Here is a 17,003-nt window from a genome sequence, read left to right as displayed (position 1 = left end):
CCCCACAGTTGGGTGCCAAAGCAGGAGGGCAAATTATTTTTGGCCTCCAGCTCATTAGCAAAGCCCTCGCCGAGCCCTGCTCTCCCCATGACATCGGTGCCGCCCCGCAGGCAAGACCGCAATAATTCACATGCAAAGTCATCACTGGATTCATCCTGCAAAAAGCTCATCCCGGAGCCTCACAAACCCATCCCCAACCGTCACCGTCACCAGCCCCCACACAGGCAGTGAGTCACCCAGCGTGCCCTGTCATGCCAGTGCGTTTCCAAGTCAGCTCTGGGGCTGGGGACCCCCCAGGTCCCAGGGTGAGGGGACCAGGAGCAGCCGCCTGCCAGCATCACAGCCCCGCTATGGAGCCAGGCTGCCCCGGTTGCGGCAGCTGGTGGAGTGGGAGACCCAGTTCTTGCTGGGATCCTCTCTGCCATTTGGGACACTGGTCTGGAGAAATGACCTAGAAAGAAAGATTCAGGGCTGGAGCGCCATGGTGTCTGCCCAGCCGCAGAGCGTCCATGCTTCACTGCTCAGCTCCGGGGCTATTTCATGCCACCTCCTCTGGACCCTGTGGGTGTCAGCGCAGTGGGGAGGGGGTTCTGGGATGGGGACATGGTCCTGGCATGGCCAGGCAAGAGGGGGCACATCCCAGCTCCCAGCTGAGATGCCGTAGGAAGATCCTTAGTGCCTCGGCACAGCCAGGTGGGAGCAGAGACCCTCGGGCAGCCGCAGGGTGGGCGGCAGGATAGGGACCCCAGCACACCAAGAGGCTCAGCCACTGCATGCTGAGGGGTGTCCCGCTCAGATGGGGAGCCGAGGGCAGCCCTGACCACAGCCTCACCGGGGCGGAGAGGAGCGGGCAGCAGGCCAGCTGGCGCTGGCACCGGTCCCGGCAGCCTGTCCTGCTCCTTCACTGTGACTCTGCAAAACAGCGGGGCGGTGGCGGTGACGATGGCGATGGCCGGGCCGGGAGGAAGCAGAGGGGCCCGGCTGGGTGCTGTGCTGCTCCGGGCGGAGCGGCAGGCTCGGCTGGGTGGACAAGAGGAAGGACGAAGCCAGCTCCTGGCAGCAGCCATGGCCGAGGCCGGGGACCGCAGCATCCACACGCAGCACATCTCAACTGTGCACAACGTGCCCATGCGTGTCCTCATCCGGCCCATCCCTGCGGAGCTGGAGCCGGGCAAGGTGCAGAGCCTGGTGGAGACCCTGCAGGTGAGTGCAGCCCCGCTCCCCCCGGGGTGTTTGGGGCAGCCGCCCCCACACCGACCCGTGCCACCCTGGGGGGCACTGCCGAGGAAGCTCGCAGCACCGAGGCCCTGGCACAGGCAGGTTGGGGGGTGCCGGGGCGTGCATTGATCTCGGGGGTCTCTCCCTTCCCAGGAGGATCCCGAGCGGGTGCCCCCCATCGACGTGCTCTGGATCAAGGGCAGCGAGGGGGGGGGATTACTTCTACTCCTTCGGGGGCTGCCACCGCTTCGCCGCCCACAGGGCCCTCAACCGGGACACCATCCCCGCCAAGATCATCCCCTCCACCCTCAGCGACCTCCGCACCTACCTGGGCTCCTCCACGCCCCACCTGCGCTAGCCCGGCACCCCGGTGGGTGCACGGCCCGCCGCAGCCCCCCGCCCCGGTGGGTCCCCGTGGGCTGAGCTGGGCCTGAGCCTGGGTCCCGGTCAGCCTCCGCTGAGGATGGGGTCAGCGTGTCCCGGCCCTGGAGGTGGTGGTGGGGGTCCCGGGGTCCCTGCGGGGGTGGGCTCTCCCCGCGCCCCCCCGGCCGGGATGGGGTCGGGAGCCCGCTGGCGCCCGGCGCGGCGCGGCGCGGCCGGCAGGTGGCGCCATTGTGCCGCGCTGAGCCGCCCCCAGCGGCCGCGGGGAGCGGGGCGGGATGGACCGGGATGGACCCGGAATGGCTGGGACGGGATGGGATGGGATGGACCAGGAATGGCTGGACCGGGATGGGACAGGATGGACTGGGGCACAGCTCAACCGGGACGGGCTGAACTGGGACAGGACGGGCTGAACCAGGATGGGATGGACTGGGATGGGACGGGATGGACCAGGAATGGCTGAACTGGGACGGGCTGAACCAGGACAGGATGGACTGGGACACGAAAGGATGGACCAGGAATGGCTGAACTGGGACGGGCTGAACTGGGAATGGCTGAACCTGGAATGGCTGAACCGGGACAGGCTGAACCGGGACACACTGGAACTGGGCCAGGTCACAGCCCATCCAGGGCACAGCTGAACTGGGAGGGGATACAGGCAATCCAGGACACAGCCATACCGGGAGGAGGCACAGCCAAACCGGGCACAGCCAGTTCCCAGGCCTCCCCCAGCAACTCTGGGCTCACCCTGTGTCTGGACCAGGAGGACCCTGGGCTGTGCCTGCCCCAGAACCGCCTGCCTCCATCCCTGGACACATCCTGTGGTCCCCCTCTCTGTGGGGGACACCTCCAAAATGGCGGGGTGGGGACACTCGCTGCTGCACCTGGAATAAAGGTGATCAAACGCCCGCGGCTCTGGGGCCTGGTGCTGGGAGATGCTGGAGTCAGGAGCAGGCATGCAACGGCACGGCATGGAGGCCTGGCACCTGTGAGAGCGGGTGGCTGCGGGCACACGGGACAGGGATGGATGTTGTGTTGGGGATGATGCTCTGTGAGGGCACAGATGCTTTGCTGGGGGATGGAGGGTTTGTGAGGGGATGGATGCTGTGCTGCGGGATGGATACTGAGCTGGGGATGGATGCTCTGCCAGACCACACTGGCATGCAGCTGAAGTCAGGGTCAGCTCTGGCCCAGCTGTGGGAGTGCATGCAGTCCCGCCACGCTGGGATGCTGTCATTTCTGCAAACGCCACGTCTTCACCCTATGTGCAGGCTGGAAAAACCGCCTTGAGCATCCCCCAGGCATCTTGGCATCCCTCTGAGCCGGCAACCTCGGTCCAGGGAGGGGAAAGGCCACTGACTCACCCCACCACGCTGTGAGTCAGCAGCAGGACTGGGACAGGAGCCGCGGCCAGACACTTCTGCCCTCGCTCTGCCCCCTCAGCCACGCTCCTCCCCGGATGGATCCTGTCTTCCTAGGGCAGAAAGGGGCTGGGGAGAGGGTTTGGGAGGAGGGCACGGCCTCCCTGGGCAGCAGCTCTGCAGGGCAGCATGCACAGCTGGAGCTGGCAGTGCTGCCCACCAGACAGGGCACGCTTTGCTGCTGCCTGCCAGCACGGCGTTTCCGCAGGAGCCACAGGGGAGGAAGGGCAGGGTGGGCTGGGGGCTGCTCTGCCGGAGCCTCCCTCCAGCCCCTTCCCTCGCGAAGGCAAGGGAAGGGGCCGGAGGGAGACTCCAGCGCAGCAGAGCTGCATGTGCCGCATCAAAGCCGCTCTCCGCCAGGAGGAAGCCCTGCAAGCGTTCACGGAGAGAGCAGCCCTGGCCCACGGCTCCCTGATGGGCTATAAATTTCTCTGAAGAATTGTGGCGTGCTAAAAAGTTTCCTCTTGTTAGAGAGTGGGGGCAGGGGGAAAGGGAGGAGGTGGCAGCTCCTGCAGCAGCGTGGGACATCACCAGGGTGCCCTCAAATGGGTGCCCTGTGGCAGGAACTAGTTTTTGCCCAGGCCCTGGGCTGTGCCCCCAGTGTTGGGCATCTCCCGTGGGCTCTGCTCGCCTCCCTCTCCCTGGGTTTGTGTCCCTTACGAAGGGAGCTGGGTGTGAGACAGCTCAGCAGAGCTGGGATCCCACAAGCAGGGATGAGCCGAGGCTGCCGGATTCTGCAACCCCCTCTCCCTGCACCCTGCGGGGGCTTCTTCAAGCTGGGAGACCCACTGTAGGATCCACTCTTCCAGCTTCCCATCCCCTGCAAACAGCGCCAGGACGTCTGTGCCAGCACCGCAAGTGCCCTGTCACACTGCTCCCAGGGCTTGGTGGCACCGGCTAGGAGCCAGGACCGGCCACTGTGTCCAAGGGGCTGTGTAAGCATCTCCGGGGCTGACGGGCACATCCCCAGGGCTGGCACGGTGCGGGCAGCGTGAGCTGACCCCCAGCCAGTGCTGCCAGTGCCGCAACCCCCCGGCTGGCGCAGGAGCGGGTCTCGCCAGAGCCGGCGATCTCTGCATCGGCTCTGTCCGTCCGTCCCTCCATCCCTCCACCTGTCCCCTTTCCCTCTGCCTGACCCGCGGGGTCTCTGGTGTCGCCGGCTGACAGCCGATCCCGGCTGCCTCCAATCCATTCGTTCCAGGGCAGGAACAAAGGCGCTTTGTGGGCTCCCCCCGGCCCGGGCTGGGTGGGGGGGGGTCCCGTCTCCGGAACTGGGACAGACTTCCCCGTGCGACAGGCGTGTAATGCCTTCCAGACCAGCGGCCCCGGCCCGCAGGTACAGCCCGGCGGGTGGAGGGGGCCTGGGGCTCCCCACATTGCCTGGGGACCCACCAGGACACCCTGCCACAGCCCTGGCCCCCGGGGGGGGGGGGTCAGGCAGGGACCTCTCCCAGGACAGGGGCAGCTCTCACGGGGAAACGCTCCTGTTACCTAAAAGGTTTCACAACACCCCGTCCCTTTGAGCCCGTTTTGCTGTTCCTCTCCACCCAGGGGGGTCTCCAGGGGCTCCCAGGTTTGCCAGCCCCAGTCTCCCTGTGTTGGCAAGCAGGGATGACCGCCCCGTGGATGAGACCCTGTCCCAGTGGGAAGCAGCTGGACTCAGATGCTACATGCACCCGGCTGGCCAGGGCAGAGCTCCCCGAGCTTGCCTGCCATGGGGCACCGCTGCAGAACTGCAGCCTCGCTGGCCTGAACTGCTCCAAAATTGGGGAGTTGTGGGCAGAGGGGCCAGTCCTGGACATGCTCCTGCGCCAGGGGGCTGGTGGGGGGCTGCAGGCGAGCGGGGCCAGGCAGCACCCTCGGGGGTCTTGGTGGGATGGGATGGGATGGGATGGGATGGGATGGGATATGGTGGGTTGATGTGGAATGGGATGGGTCAGGTCAGTCCAGCGCTGCTTCGCCAGGGCTCAGCAGGGTCAGGCCCAGCGTCCTGGCGGCCACATGTGCCGGCGTTGCCGCAGGTCTGGAATCCATTTGCCTCGCCGGCAGCGGTGTTTTCCCAGCAGGGCCAGAGCGGCCCCACAGGGCTGGGGGCAGCCCTGGCCCCCTGGCCCATCTGCTCCCTGTTTATTTTCTTACACTTAAGTATCACCTCGCAGATAAACACTCCCCGGAGCGGGGGGGCAGGGGGCATTTCCCCGCCAGCGGAGGCAGGACCCAGCCTTTGGGGTGCCCAGCACCCCGACCCCAGCGATGCCCACCCACTGGCCACCCTGCAGCTGGGGGGTACCTGGCGGGTTGGGCTGGGGTCACGGCTGTGACCCCAAGCTCGGGCCATGTCCCCTCCGTGCCACGTGTCCCGTGCAGGGTCCCGTCCGACCCTTGCCCACCATGCATGCCCGAGCCACCGCCCGGTGCTGCCCACTCCATGCCCAGGGCTGTGTGGCACGGCACCGCTCTGCCGTCACGGCAGCCCTCGGCCCGGCAGCCGGTTTGTTTGGCCGGATCAGCTGGGAGAGCCGTGGTGCCAAACACAACCACGTCCTGGCACTCGCTCAAGTCGGCCGCGCGGCACAGAGACCGGCAGGAGGTTTGCAATGCCGTGGCCCCCGGCTGTGCCTTGTGCTGCCCGGCTGACTCAGACCCAAGGCGCTCAGTGTCAGGGGGGCCGGGGGGGTCCGGGCACGGGGACGCACGTCCTGTCCCACACGCCTGCCGGGCAGCACAGGAAAACCCGGCTGCTGCCGCGCGTCCTCCCACCCCAGCAGCAGCAGCATCCGCAGGCAGCTGGCGGCTGGACAGGCAGGGAGCCGGCAGTATTCGCTGCTTCCCGTGGCTCCCGTTGCTCTCCTGGCCAGGACTGCCAGCTCCTTCTGTCCGTCCGTCCTCCCGTGTGCAGGACCTGGAGGGGCAGAGGTCACGCACACACACATGTGTGCCAACCTGGGGAGCTCTCTGCAGCAGGAGGGGGTGGCAGACGGGGTGTACGTGGCACCCTGCACACGCAGACCTGCTGCGTGCACCAGCACACACGTGCATGAACATGCGTGCACATGCACATACAGACACACGTGTGCAACTGCGTACACACACCCATACTCACATTATTCGTGCACACACATGCACGGATATACACATCCACGCACACATGCCCATACATGCATGGATGCACACAAATGTGTACAGCTGCACATCCATGCACACGTGTGCACGTGCATGCGCTGCCCCTCACCCCACGCCGAGCCCTCTCCGCAGCTCCTTCCCTGCCCGTGTCCCGACGTGTGCCATCCTCCACCACAGGCCACCAGCACCCCAAGCGTGGCCATGCCCCCCCAGAAACGCCCCAGGGCTGCTCGGCTGGGCCCCAGGACCAGGTTCTCCCCCCCCCCAGCCTGTCCCTGTCAGCTGGTGGCCATGTGTGGGGCGGCCGCAGCTGAGTACACAGCCCCTGCCATCCGTCTTGCCGCCTGTCAGGGTCGGGGGCTGCTGTGGCCCCCCCCCCAGCCACAGCCCAGCGGGATGCCGGGGTGAAAGCGGGGCGAGAACGGGGGTTCCCCTCTCCGTGCAGCCACCTGCCTGCTCCCTGCCTGCTGTGCCAAGGGCTTGCCCAGCCCCAGCTCTGCCCCGGGCACCGCTTGCACATGCCCCTCTACAGGGGTAGAAGCAGCCCCCGGTCAGTGCCCGGGCCGGGAGAGGGTCGGGGTCCCTCGCAGAGACCTACGCATGGTGAGGGACGGCGAGGAACGGAGCTGGCGAGGGACACATCCCCATGGCAGTGCGGACACCCGGCGCAGCCCTGCGTGCCCCCAGCCCCAGCAGGACCTCCAACCCCTGGCATGGCTCTCTCCCCCCCACTGCGTGATTTACGGGCTCTGCGCAGGCAGACAAATGGTGAAGGAAAACAGGGCAGGGGGATCCCGCCCGCGAGGGGCTGCCTGCGCCCCGCGGGGGGGGAGAGGGGCCGTTTGCTTGCAGCCGGCGGGACGGGTGGGCAGCAAACCAGTGCCAGTGCTGGTACTAGGCAGCACAGCCCTCCCTGCCGTGGTCCCAGCAGCGACAAGCCCTGGCACATACTGGGAGAGCCCCGGGGGGGGACCCACCAGCCTGTGGCTGCGGGGCTTTGGCCGTGGGGCATAATGGGACCTGATGCCACCCTGTCCCATAGGTGCCAGGCCCTGTCATCAACCACCTTGCTCTGGGGTTTGCAACGTGCCCACTGCATCCCGTGGCCACCATCCCAGCCCCTGGCAAGCCCCCGAGCTGGCTCTTTTTGCCTCATTAACTGGAGATTTCCCCCGGCATCCCATTCCAGCTGTGGGGCTGCTGGCCAGATGCGGACTGTAGCTGGCACGGGCTGGCACCGTGGCCACCGCCAGGTCCCGGGGCCACGTCCCCAGCAGCCCTGGGGCCACCCTCCAGGACCTGAGTCCTGCCCTCCATTTGCCTTTGCTGCTTGACCTGCCGTGCCCAGAGCATCGCCGAGCTGCCGACCTCTGCTCAGGCACGGGCCGGGGAGGAAGGCAGGCAGGAAGCCTCCTGCCTGCTTGGCTCAGCTGGCCACCCCCCTGCCTGCTCTTCGGGGGTGCTGGGCTTGGGGCCAGGGGGGGTAAAGGACCCGCACAGACCTCCCCAGTGAGGAGGAGCAGGGGATGGCCATCGCCTGTGGTGTTGGATGCCCACGAAGGACCGGGAGCCGACCGTGGGCTTGGGGTGCCCCCCCAGCCCTCCCCGGGACACCGGCAGATCCCGCTGCTGCCAGCTCAGCTCTCCCCTCGCCAGGAAAAGACTCCGTGTTTCCACTGCCGGCGCACACCTTCCTCCCGGGTGGGAGGAAACGCTCCTGGCTGGCTGGCAGTGCTGCCTGCGACGCTGCCCATGTCCCCCCTGCCCACGTCCCCCTGTCCCCTCCCGTGGCGGGCAGGCGAGGTGCCAGTCCCTGGGGACAGAGGGGTGCAGAGCATCCCCGCGGGGCTGCCTGCCCTCACCGCTCCCTGCCCGCCCCGGGGCATCCTCCCGGGCACAGACCCCATCCCACCGGGGCACAGCGGGGTGTCAGGAGCGGCGTGTCCCCCGCTGGCATCCCCTCCGATAAACACCCCGGGGACCGCACCGGTGTCACCCGCTCCCGGGTACCTGCCCCGTCCCGGTTCCCACGCCCCGTGCCGTCCTGCGTGGGACCCGGGGCTGGCAGGGGACAGCCGGGCAGGGGCTGGGGACACGCCGCCCGTGGGCTGGCACTGCCTGGTGGCATCGTTCCACGGGCGTCAGAGGACGAGGGCTGCGGTCCGTGCAGCGGCCCCGGCGCTGTCTGTGGCCCTGCCAGGGTCTGGTACCGCCACGGACACGACCTGGAGCTCGGCCACGGGTGCAAGGTGCCTGCGGCCAGGCCGGCGTGCCGGAGCAGGGCCAGGCCCGTGGCCGGAGCCAGCTCTGGCTCCCGCGGGCTGGGGCGAGGACGCTGGACGCTGGACGCTGGCCGGCGGCTCGGGGGGCCGGCTGGGGGTGGGCTCCGGCGCCAGCCCCTCCCCGGCCGTATAAATCCCGATTCCCCCCGCAGACGGTCGTCCCAGCCCCGCTCGGCCTCCGGAGCGGAGCAGCGACGGGAAGGCGTCCGGAGCCGGCCGTCGCAGCCGTGCCGGCGGGGGGAAGGCTCCCCGCAGCCCGGGGGGGTCCCCCCAGCAGGGCCGGGGGCACGGGCGGGCACCCCGCCATGGCCTTCACCATGCTGCGCCCCGTGGCCGCCCGCGTGCTCTACCCGGACCTCAGCATCCTCTCGGAGGACGAGGAGAACCGGAGCGAGAGCGACACGTCGGACCAGTCGTTCGGCTGCTGCGAGGGCGCCGAGGCTCGCCGCAAGCTGCCGCGGAAACCGGGGCCGATGGTGATGGTGAAGCAGAGGCAGGCGGCCAACGCGCGGGAGCGGGACCGGACCCAGAGCGTCAACACGGCCTTCACCGCCCTGCGGACCCTCATCCCCACCGAGCCGGTGGATCGGAAGCTGTCCAAGATCGAGACCCTCCGCCTGGCTTCCAGCTACATCTCCCACCTGGCCAACGTGCTGCTGCTGGGAGAGGGCTGCGAGGACGGGCAGCCCTGCTTCAGTGCCATCTACGGGGCCAAGGGCGACCTGGACAGCAAGCAACCCCGCAGCATCTGCACCTTCTGCCTCAGCAACCAGCGGAAAGGGGTGAGCGGGGGCGGTGGGACGGGGTTCCCCGGGCTGAGCGGGGCGGTAGGCTCGGCACATCCCCGTGGGACGGGGGGCAGCAGCCCCTGCCCGGGCTGAGCGGCGCGGTAGGCTCGGCACGTCTCGGCGAGAACCGCGGGCTCTGGCTCCAGCCCCCACCAGAAGTTTTGGCTGCTCCCGGCCAAATCCTGCTCGTAGCCGCACGCCCACAGCTCCCGCTCGCGTCAGAGGGCCGGGCTGTTCCCCCACGTCCATCCGGGCTAGAAGGTCTCGGGGGGTTAAACAGTCACCCCAGTGCTGGGGGCACTTGGCTGCCCCGGGGGCGGAATTCAGAGCTGGAAGGCTGGCCCCTGTCCCTGTCCCCAAGCCTGCCAGCCCCCCCCCCGGGGCACTGCAGCAGGGCTGCTCCAGGCAGCACCCTGATATGATGGAGACAGTCAGGGCACAGCAGACACCCCACACTGTGGGGGGGGGGGGCAGGCAGGGCTCCCCATCCCATGGCCCCACTCAGGATCTGCTGTTTGTGCCAGCATGGCTCCCACCCAAGGTGGGGGGCTGAGCTGGGCACCCCTGCCCTGCCCTGCCTGCCCGGCTGACCCCCATCCCAGCACCCTGCAGCTCGGGGGGCACCTTTCCCGTGGTGAGCCCATCCTGCTGCCCATGCCAGGGTCCTGGGTGCCCCTGCCTCGGGATGGGCCTGGCAGGGTGCTGGGTGCGGGCTGCAGGGCTGGCAGTTTCCCAGCCCCATGAGCACCCCCAGGCAGGGCCACGGGCAGGGGCTGCCAGACCTGCCACTATCACCACGAGACCCCCAAGCTGTCCCATGTGCGACCCCGAGCAGCGCAGCCATGGGGCACACTCCAGCCCTCGGGGCTCTTTTAGTTTCTGCTGCTCCATTTGTAATTTAATTGCTCCTCCTGCTCCCGTTCGCCCACCCCCCCCAAACCTTGCTGGCTGGACTCTGCAGTCTCCCCAGCCCTCCCTGGGGGAGCCCCAGCCCCGGTCCTTGGCAGACCTGCCCCCAGCTGGGACCCCCCAGCTGGGACCCCCCGGCTGGGGCTGAACTGTTTTCCTGGGCTGCTGCCAGAGCCGGGGGGGCTGGCACCGTGCTGGATCCCCCAGGGCACCCCGAGGAGGCACCAGGACCTCCTGTGGCACCTGGGACCCTGGGGGCAACAGCAGGAGCCGGGTTGGGACCCGGCTCTGCACCTCCTGGCTCTGGGGCTGGGCTGTAAACGGGCTCTACTGGGCTGTACTGGGCTGGAGATGGGCTGGGCTGGGCTGGAAATGGGCTGTACTGGGCCATGTTGGGCTGTGCTAGGTTGGAAATGGGTTGGGCTGGGCTGGAAATGGGCTGGGCTGGAAATGGGCTGTCCTGGGCTCTGCTGAGCCGTGGTGGGTTATACTGGGCTGTTCTGGGCTAGACCTGGGCCATGCTGGTCTGTGTTGGTTATACTGGGTGGTACTGGTCTGGGAGGTGGGGCTGAGCCTCCTCATCCCCAGCGGGGCCGTGGGTCTGTCCAGGGCTGTGGGTCTGTCCGAGGCTGTGGGTCTGTCCTGGAGCAGCACCAGCCCTGCCCACGGGTCTGAGCGTGGTGGCACTGGGCAGCCATGGGGGCCGTGTCCGTGTAGGGTGATGGGACCGTGGGTGACGCCCCCCCCCAGCAGCCACCCCACAGCCACCTACCCAGCCGCTCGCCAAGCACGGCCCCGTCTGTCTGTCCATCCCGGGCAACGTTGAGACGCCCCAGGACCGCGGCACCGGCCGTTTCAGAGCGACTCCTCCGTGCGAAGCCGGCACGGGGTGGCAGTGGGCAGGAGCGGGGCACCCCCCCCAGCTTGTACACCCCCCCAGCGCCTGCAGCTCTCCCCTCCCTCTCTCTCTGCAGGGCGGCCGGAGGGACCTTGGGGGCAACTGCCTGAAGGTGCGGGGAGTGACCCCCCTGCGAGTGTCACGGAGATGAGCCGGGGTCCGGCAGCACCCGCCTGAGACAGCGGCAGAGTCGGCCGGAGCCCGCGCACGCCAGCCCCAGAGACTGGAGCGGGGAGGGAGGGAGCTGCCCGCCCGAGGCGGCGGCAACCGAGACCGGGGCCGCGGGCTGGGACCGCACCGACACCGGCCCCGGAGCCGGCAGCGGGGTGGGAGGACGCTCCCGTGGCCAAGGCTGCCCGCGCAGGGCAGGGCCGGGGAGGGGGGTCCCTGCGCCCCGGGGCTGGACTGGAAGGGGCCCGCGTGCGGCCGGCGTCGAGGCGCTCTGGGGGGGGGGACGGCGTCGCGGCCCCGCGGGCGCTGGTTGTGCACGTGCAGCCGCTTGGAAAATAAACCTTATTTTTCTGATGGGACGGTGCCTGCCTGCCACCCCGACGTGGGGCAAGGTGGGGGGCACATGGGGTCCCCAAGACGGCCCCGGCCCCGCGCCTGCCGCTGCTCTGTGCCGCTGGAGCCAGCGCGACCATCCTGGCTCTCCCCATGGGTGCACTCGTGGGCTCCACGTGGGATGAGATGTGCTGTCCCCACGTCCCCAGGTCCTGCCGACAGCTTTCGCCCCACAAGGGCTACAGGAGCCCCAACGCGGTCTACGCCGTGCCACGCCACGGGATGGGGACGGCGCTGCCGGCCCTGTGCCGCAGCCACGAGCGCCCGGGCGGTGGGTCGCGGTTGGCGTTGCTGCTTTTGCGCCTTCCCCTCCGCCCGGTCCATCACGACTGCCACCGCCACCGCGACTGCCACCATCGCCGCGACTGCCACCATCACCACAGCTGCCACCGACACCGTGCCTGACGCCAGCACCGTGACCGTCCCCGCCGCCGCGACCGCCGCCGCGATGGCCGCCCAGGGCCGTGCGCGGCAGGACCGCGAGCGGCGGCACCTGCGCGGGGTCAGGTGGGGACACGGGGGGGTTCCCAGGCCGGGGTCCCCCATGGGACCCTGCTCAAGGGGGCCGCGCTGGGCTGGGCGGCGGGGAGCGCCGAGCCTGGGAAAGGTGCCGTGCCGGGGCCTGCGGCTCCCAGGGGCCGGCACGGCCCGCGGAACAGAGGCAGCTGCGGATGGGGCAGCCGGGGGCTCCCGGGGCGGCCCCCCCGAGGGCTGCGGGACAGGACCTGCACCGTCTCCCCGGGGGTGCTGGAGCCAGCGGGGAGCGGGGGGAACAGCCTGGGGGTCCCGCGGGAGCCTCCCCCAGCCTGCCCCGGGGAGGGGGTGAAGGCGGGAGCCCACCGGCACCTTTCGGCCCCCCGCTCGGCCGAGGCGAGCCTGCCCCGGGCTCCCTCCCCCCCGGGTTTGATTTATGGAGCTGACAGCGCGGCGCAGCTGTGAGAGCTGGTCCCAGGCAGGGACCGGGGTGGGTGGGAGAGGTTTGTTCTCAGCGTGGCTAATGTGTCCCAGACCCCAATAAACAGCCGTGAGATTCTCCAAACAGCCCAGGACACAGAATCCCTGCCCCTGGGTTTATCGGGGGGCAGGGGCAGCGGCGGGGGGGGGGGACTGCGCTCTGCGAACAGCCCGACCCGCACATGAAAGGGGACCGTCCCCTTGAAGCGGCGGCTCCAGAGCCCCCGGGGGGGCCAGCGAGGGCTGGTGGTCCCAGTGCTGGGGCCACAGCAGGTCCCAGCACTGAGTGCACGGGTCCCAGTGTGTCCTAACCGCCAGGTCGTGGGTCCCAATGTGTCCCAGGGCTGAGCACGAGTGTCCCAGTATATCCCAGTGCCAGCGACTAGAGCCCCAGCAAGCTCCAATGCAAAGGCCATGGGTCCCAGTGCAGGAGCTGTGTGCCCAGTATGTCCCAGTGCCAGGGACGAGGGCTCCAGCAAGCCCCAATGTAAAGGCCATGGATCCCAGTTTGTCCCAGTGCTGGGGCTGTGGCATCCAGCACGTCCCAACGCCAGCGACTAGGGTCCCAGCAAGCTCCAACGTAACAGCCGTGGGTCCCAGTATGTCCTAGCGCAGGAGCTGTGCACCCAGTAACTCCCAGCGGCGGGTTTGTGGATTCCAGCACGTCCCAGTGCTGGGACTGTGGATCCCACCGTGTCCCAGCACTGGGACCATGGTGTCCCAGCACATCCCAGTGCCAAGCCCACGGGTCCCAGCACGTGCCGGTGCCAAGTCCACGGGTCCCAGTACATTCCAGCCCCTCCCAGCACCGCGAGAGGGAAACGGTGACTCAGAGGCGCCGGAGCCTGCCGGGCTGGTGGGAGCCAGGCGCCCCTTTGCCCCGTGCGGGGCGAGTGCCGCGGCCACCGCAGCCGATTGCCCGTGGATGCTGCCGGCTCCCCGGCAGCCGTGGCCCTGCACCGAGCCCAGCCACGCCGCCTTTCTCTCGCTCCCCTCCCATCCTCTCCCTTTCCTGCGCGCGGACACCCTTGGAAAGGCTCTTGGCCGCTTTCTCTGAGACAGGAAGGTGTCCCCGAGTCTCAGGAAGGAAAAACACTCAGTGCTGAACCCACAAAGACCGTCTCCGAGGGGCCGGGGCTGGAGAGGCTCCAGGCCTGACATCACCTGGGAACTGGAACCAGAACCGCAGCTGCACTCCGTGCCTGGTATTTTTTTCTTTAACTTGTGTTTTTAAACTTTCTTTTTATAGATTTTTTTTTTTTTTTTTTTTTTTTTTCCCCTTTCCCTTCTCCATTCCCCTCCCAAATATTTCAGCCTCTCCGCAGTTTAACCTTGCTGGGCCAGCGAGGCTGGAATGCAGCAGGGCTGCACCCGCGGCTGGAGCCCGGTGGTGCCGAGAGTTGCCACGCTGGTGAGACGGCCGAGGCCGGGTCTGGCCGGGCAGGAGCTGCCGGAGCCGCGGGCAGGCGGGCAGGAGGCTCGGGCAGGGGTCGGTCCCTGGTGACGGGGAGGCCAGGACCCCACAGCCCCTGGCACTGCTGTGCACCAGGGCCGGTGGAAAGGGACTGGTGGGGACCCGGGGGGGTCCATCTGGCGATGGGGGCGTGGGAGGATGGAGGGCAGAGGGGTCTGGCAGAGCCTGCGGTCAGTGGGCAGCACTGCTCTCCCGACACACAGCCCATGGGATGGGGCAGCGGAGTCGACCTCTGTCTGTGCCAGCAGAGCAAGCGGAGCCAGCCGGGGATGGGGGACACGAAGGCAGATTTCAGCCCCGGAATCCATCCCTCCTCTTGCCTTGTCCTTTGACAACACCTTTGGGTGCTGTCTGGCCCTCCCCAGGCTCCTCCCGGAGCAGCGGCTCAGGACAAAGACCCCAACGTGTCCTGCACCGGCACTGGAGCAAAGCTCAGCTGCTCGCTGCCCGAGGAATCCTCCCTGTTGCAGTGACCGCAGCAATCGACTGAGCATCACAGGTCACCCCCGGGCCTGTTGGACCTGGGGGCAAAGGACTGTGAAGCCATCCCCAAGGTCTAGATGGCAGCGGGTGGGGACAGGGGGACACGGGGACAGGGGCACATGGGGACAGGGGTCTGCTGCCCAGGGCAGGGTGGAGGGAAGGACCAGGGAGGGATAAATAGCCAGGGATGGGATGGGATGGGATGGGATGGGATGGGACAGGATGGGATGGGATGGGATGCAATGGGACGGGATGGGGTGGAATGGGATGGGAAGACCAGGGGTCAGTGTGATGGCCCCTGGGCTGGAGTGCCGGGCAGTCCCTGCCTCCCCGTGCCGGCAGACACAAACCATACTGACCTTGCCAGCACCTTGCCAGGGTCCCTGGGGAAGGAATGGAGCAAAGGGTCTGCTCGAGACCCCCAGGATACCCGTCAGCTCCTCACCACCCCACCGGGGCCAGCGGCAGCCCTGCCACCTCACACCATTCCTGAGGCACGCACAGCCCGAGTGTCCCGAGGTCCCCCATGTCCCAGGGGCGCAGGGGACACTGGTGCAGGGCTGCCAGCCCCCGGCACCCTCGCTGCCACCACCTCGCCGTGTCCCCCCATGCACCAGACCCCTCGGAGCTGCCCACCCCGCCGGGACCCCGTGCCGGCCACGGTCCCTGGGGACGCGGGCCTCGCCGGCAGGGACAGGGTGTGAAGCCGCAGTGCGGGGTGAACGCCAGGTTAATCTCCCGCTGGAGCTTCCCTCTGCAAACAATAAGACAATGCCCGGCCGGGGACCGCCTGCGTAACCAGCGGCGTGGAGGGGAAGTTGTAATATTTGGATTTAGCACTCAGTAAATTAACGAAGAAAAAGGAAAAAGTGCTGGGGGTAATCAGAGCGGGGCTGGCCCCGTGCCCTGCCCCACGGCCAGGAGCCCCGGGGGGCTCAGTCCAGCCTGGGGACGGCTGCTGAGCAGGACCAGCATCCCTGAGGGTCAGTGCGGCCAGGCAGAGCTAGGAGATGGAGATGTCCCCGAGGGCTGGGCAGGGGACGGGCATGTCCCCACCATGGGGACATGCAGCCCGAAGGGTTGAGGCTCGGGCACTCAGCGGGGCTGCGGGCAGCGCTCGCAGCAAACACAGCATCTCCTGTGACACCAGAAAAGGGATCTGGGCCAGGAGTTTATTTTAATCCAGACCTGCTCACGCTCATGGGAAATAAAATCCTGTTTCTGCAGCTGGGGTGGCCGGGCAGGAGAGGGCCCCGGGGGGGCAGTCACCTCCAGCTGACAGAGGTTGGGGTGGCAGGGGGTGACAAATAAGGGGGTTCTCCCTGGGGTGCCTCCCCTGCGTGGGGCCATGCCGGGGCTGTGCGGTGCAAGGGGCGCTTCGGAGTGGGTATGGGGGGCCGTGGGCAACGCAGCTTCCAGGGGACATTCAGGATGGGCACTGGGGAAGGGGTGTCTTCGGGGGGGGGTGAGCCCTGTCCTGCTGCAGCCCAGCCCCTTCCCCAGCACGAGCCCTGCGGGGGTGCCAGCTCCCCAGGCTCCTATGCCAGGAGCTCCCGGCAGCACCGCGGGGCCCATGCCACTCGACCGAACATGCACTATCGGTGGAGATGATGGGGGTCTCACTGGGGGCAGGGAAAGGGCCATGCTGCCGGTAGCCCCTGTGGGTGCCCAGCACAGGGACAGCTCTACTGGGCTGGGCTTAACCCCTCCGAAAGGCGGCAGGGGTCCTTCCCACCCTCCGGCAACCCTGTTCCCCCCTGGGGCAGACCCCTACCTGCCCTGGCCTCACTGGGGTGAGCAGGACAGGGGGCACGCAGGGAGCCCCGGGGTGCTGGTTGAGGGGCGCAGGACTGGACCCCACCGTGCAGGGTCTGAATGGGGGCTCGGGAGGGCTCCGTGTCCCCCGTGTGCCCTGGACAGAGGCTCCCCCCCATTTGGGGACCCCAGGATGGGGGTCTGGTGCAGAGCTGGCAGAAGGGCTGGGACAGGTGGGGGAGAGGTGACCAGCGGGCAGCAGCAGCGGGCAGCGGCACGGGAAGGCCTTCGGCACGCAGACGCGCGCCAGGAGCCCATTTCCCCACAACAGGGGCCGTTATCAGCGGCGAATACTCAGAGCAGTCCCAGGGGGGACCTCCAGCCCTTCCCCTCCACCTACCCCACCGCTCTCCCACTCCGGCCCACGTCAATGCCGCCGCGAAGGTGTCGGAACAATCGCCTGACAAAGAGCTATTTTTAGGGGCCGGGGCTCGGAGCGAGGATACGGCCCTGCCGCTGACAATGGGGGGAAGGGGGCCGGGCTTCCCCCGTGACCACTCGGCAGCAGAAGGACCTGTAAGATTTCCTCGATGACCCAGGCCTGTACAATACAAGGAAAGCGCAAGAGGGAGATACCCCCGCCAAGACGCGCTGCTCCTTTACCTAATGGGAGTGACCCGGGGTGAGGGGCTGTGAGATTTGGGCCAGCAGCCTCCCGTGGGGGAGACTCCCACACCAGGAGGGAAGCGGGGT

The 17,003-nt window shown here is 68.2% G+C and overlaps 2 protein-coding genes across 2 annotated transcripts; both read left to right on the top strand.

The window, feature by feature from the left end:
- The first annotated feature begins 872 nt into the window (after positions 1 to 872).
- SRXN1 (sulfiredoxin 1) lies at positions 873 to 2,507 on the top strand. Its single transcript, XM_030008816.2, is given in 3 exon segments — positions 873 to 1,203; positions 1,372 to 1,422; positions 1,424 to 2,507. Coding segments are annotated over 3 exon segments (465 nt in total). The 5' UTR covers positions 873 to 942; the 3' UTR covers positions 1,577 to 2,507.
- A 5,634-nt stretch (positions 2,508 to 8,141) lies between these two features.
- On the top strand, positions 8,142 to 11,545 carry TCF15 (transcription factor 15). Its single transcript, XM_030008811.2, has 2 exons — positions 8,142 to 9,207; positions 11,097 to 11,545. Exons 1-2 carry the CDS (start codon positions 8,731 to 8,733, stop codon positions 11,169 to 11,171), a joined length of 552 nt encoding a protein of 183 aa, XP_029864671.1. The 5' UTR covers positions 8,142 to 8,730; the 3' UTR covers positions 11,172 to 11,545.
- The last annotated feature ends 5,458 nt before the right edge of the window (positions 11,546 to 17,003 follow it).

The sequence above is a fragment of the Aquila chrysaetos genome, chromosome 3 (genome assembly GCF_900496995.4).
Source record: "Aquila chrysaetos chrysaetos chromosome 3, bAquChr1.4, whole genome shotgun sequence".
Taxonomy (NCBI): Eukaryota; Metazoa; Chordata; class Aves; order Accipitriformes; family Accipitridae; genus Aquila; species Aquila chrysaetos.
The sequence above is the reverse complement of the archived record's forward strand: the minus strand, read 5'-3'. Positions and strand labels throughout refer to the sequence as shown.

Bases quoted from the DNA above. Each gene is read 5' to 3' on its own strand.
- TCF15 (XM_030008811.2), top strand. From the start codon at position 8,731: ATGGCCTTCACCATGCTGCGCCCCGTGGCCGCCCGCGTGCTCTACCCG. The intron at 9,208-11,096 runs GTGAGCGGGGGC...CTCTCTCTGCAG, and splicing joins TCAGCAACCAGCGGAAAGGG to GGCGGCCGGAGGGACCTTGG.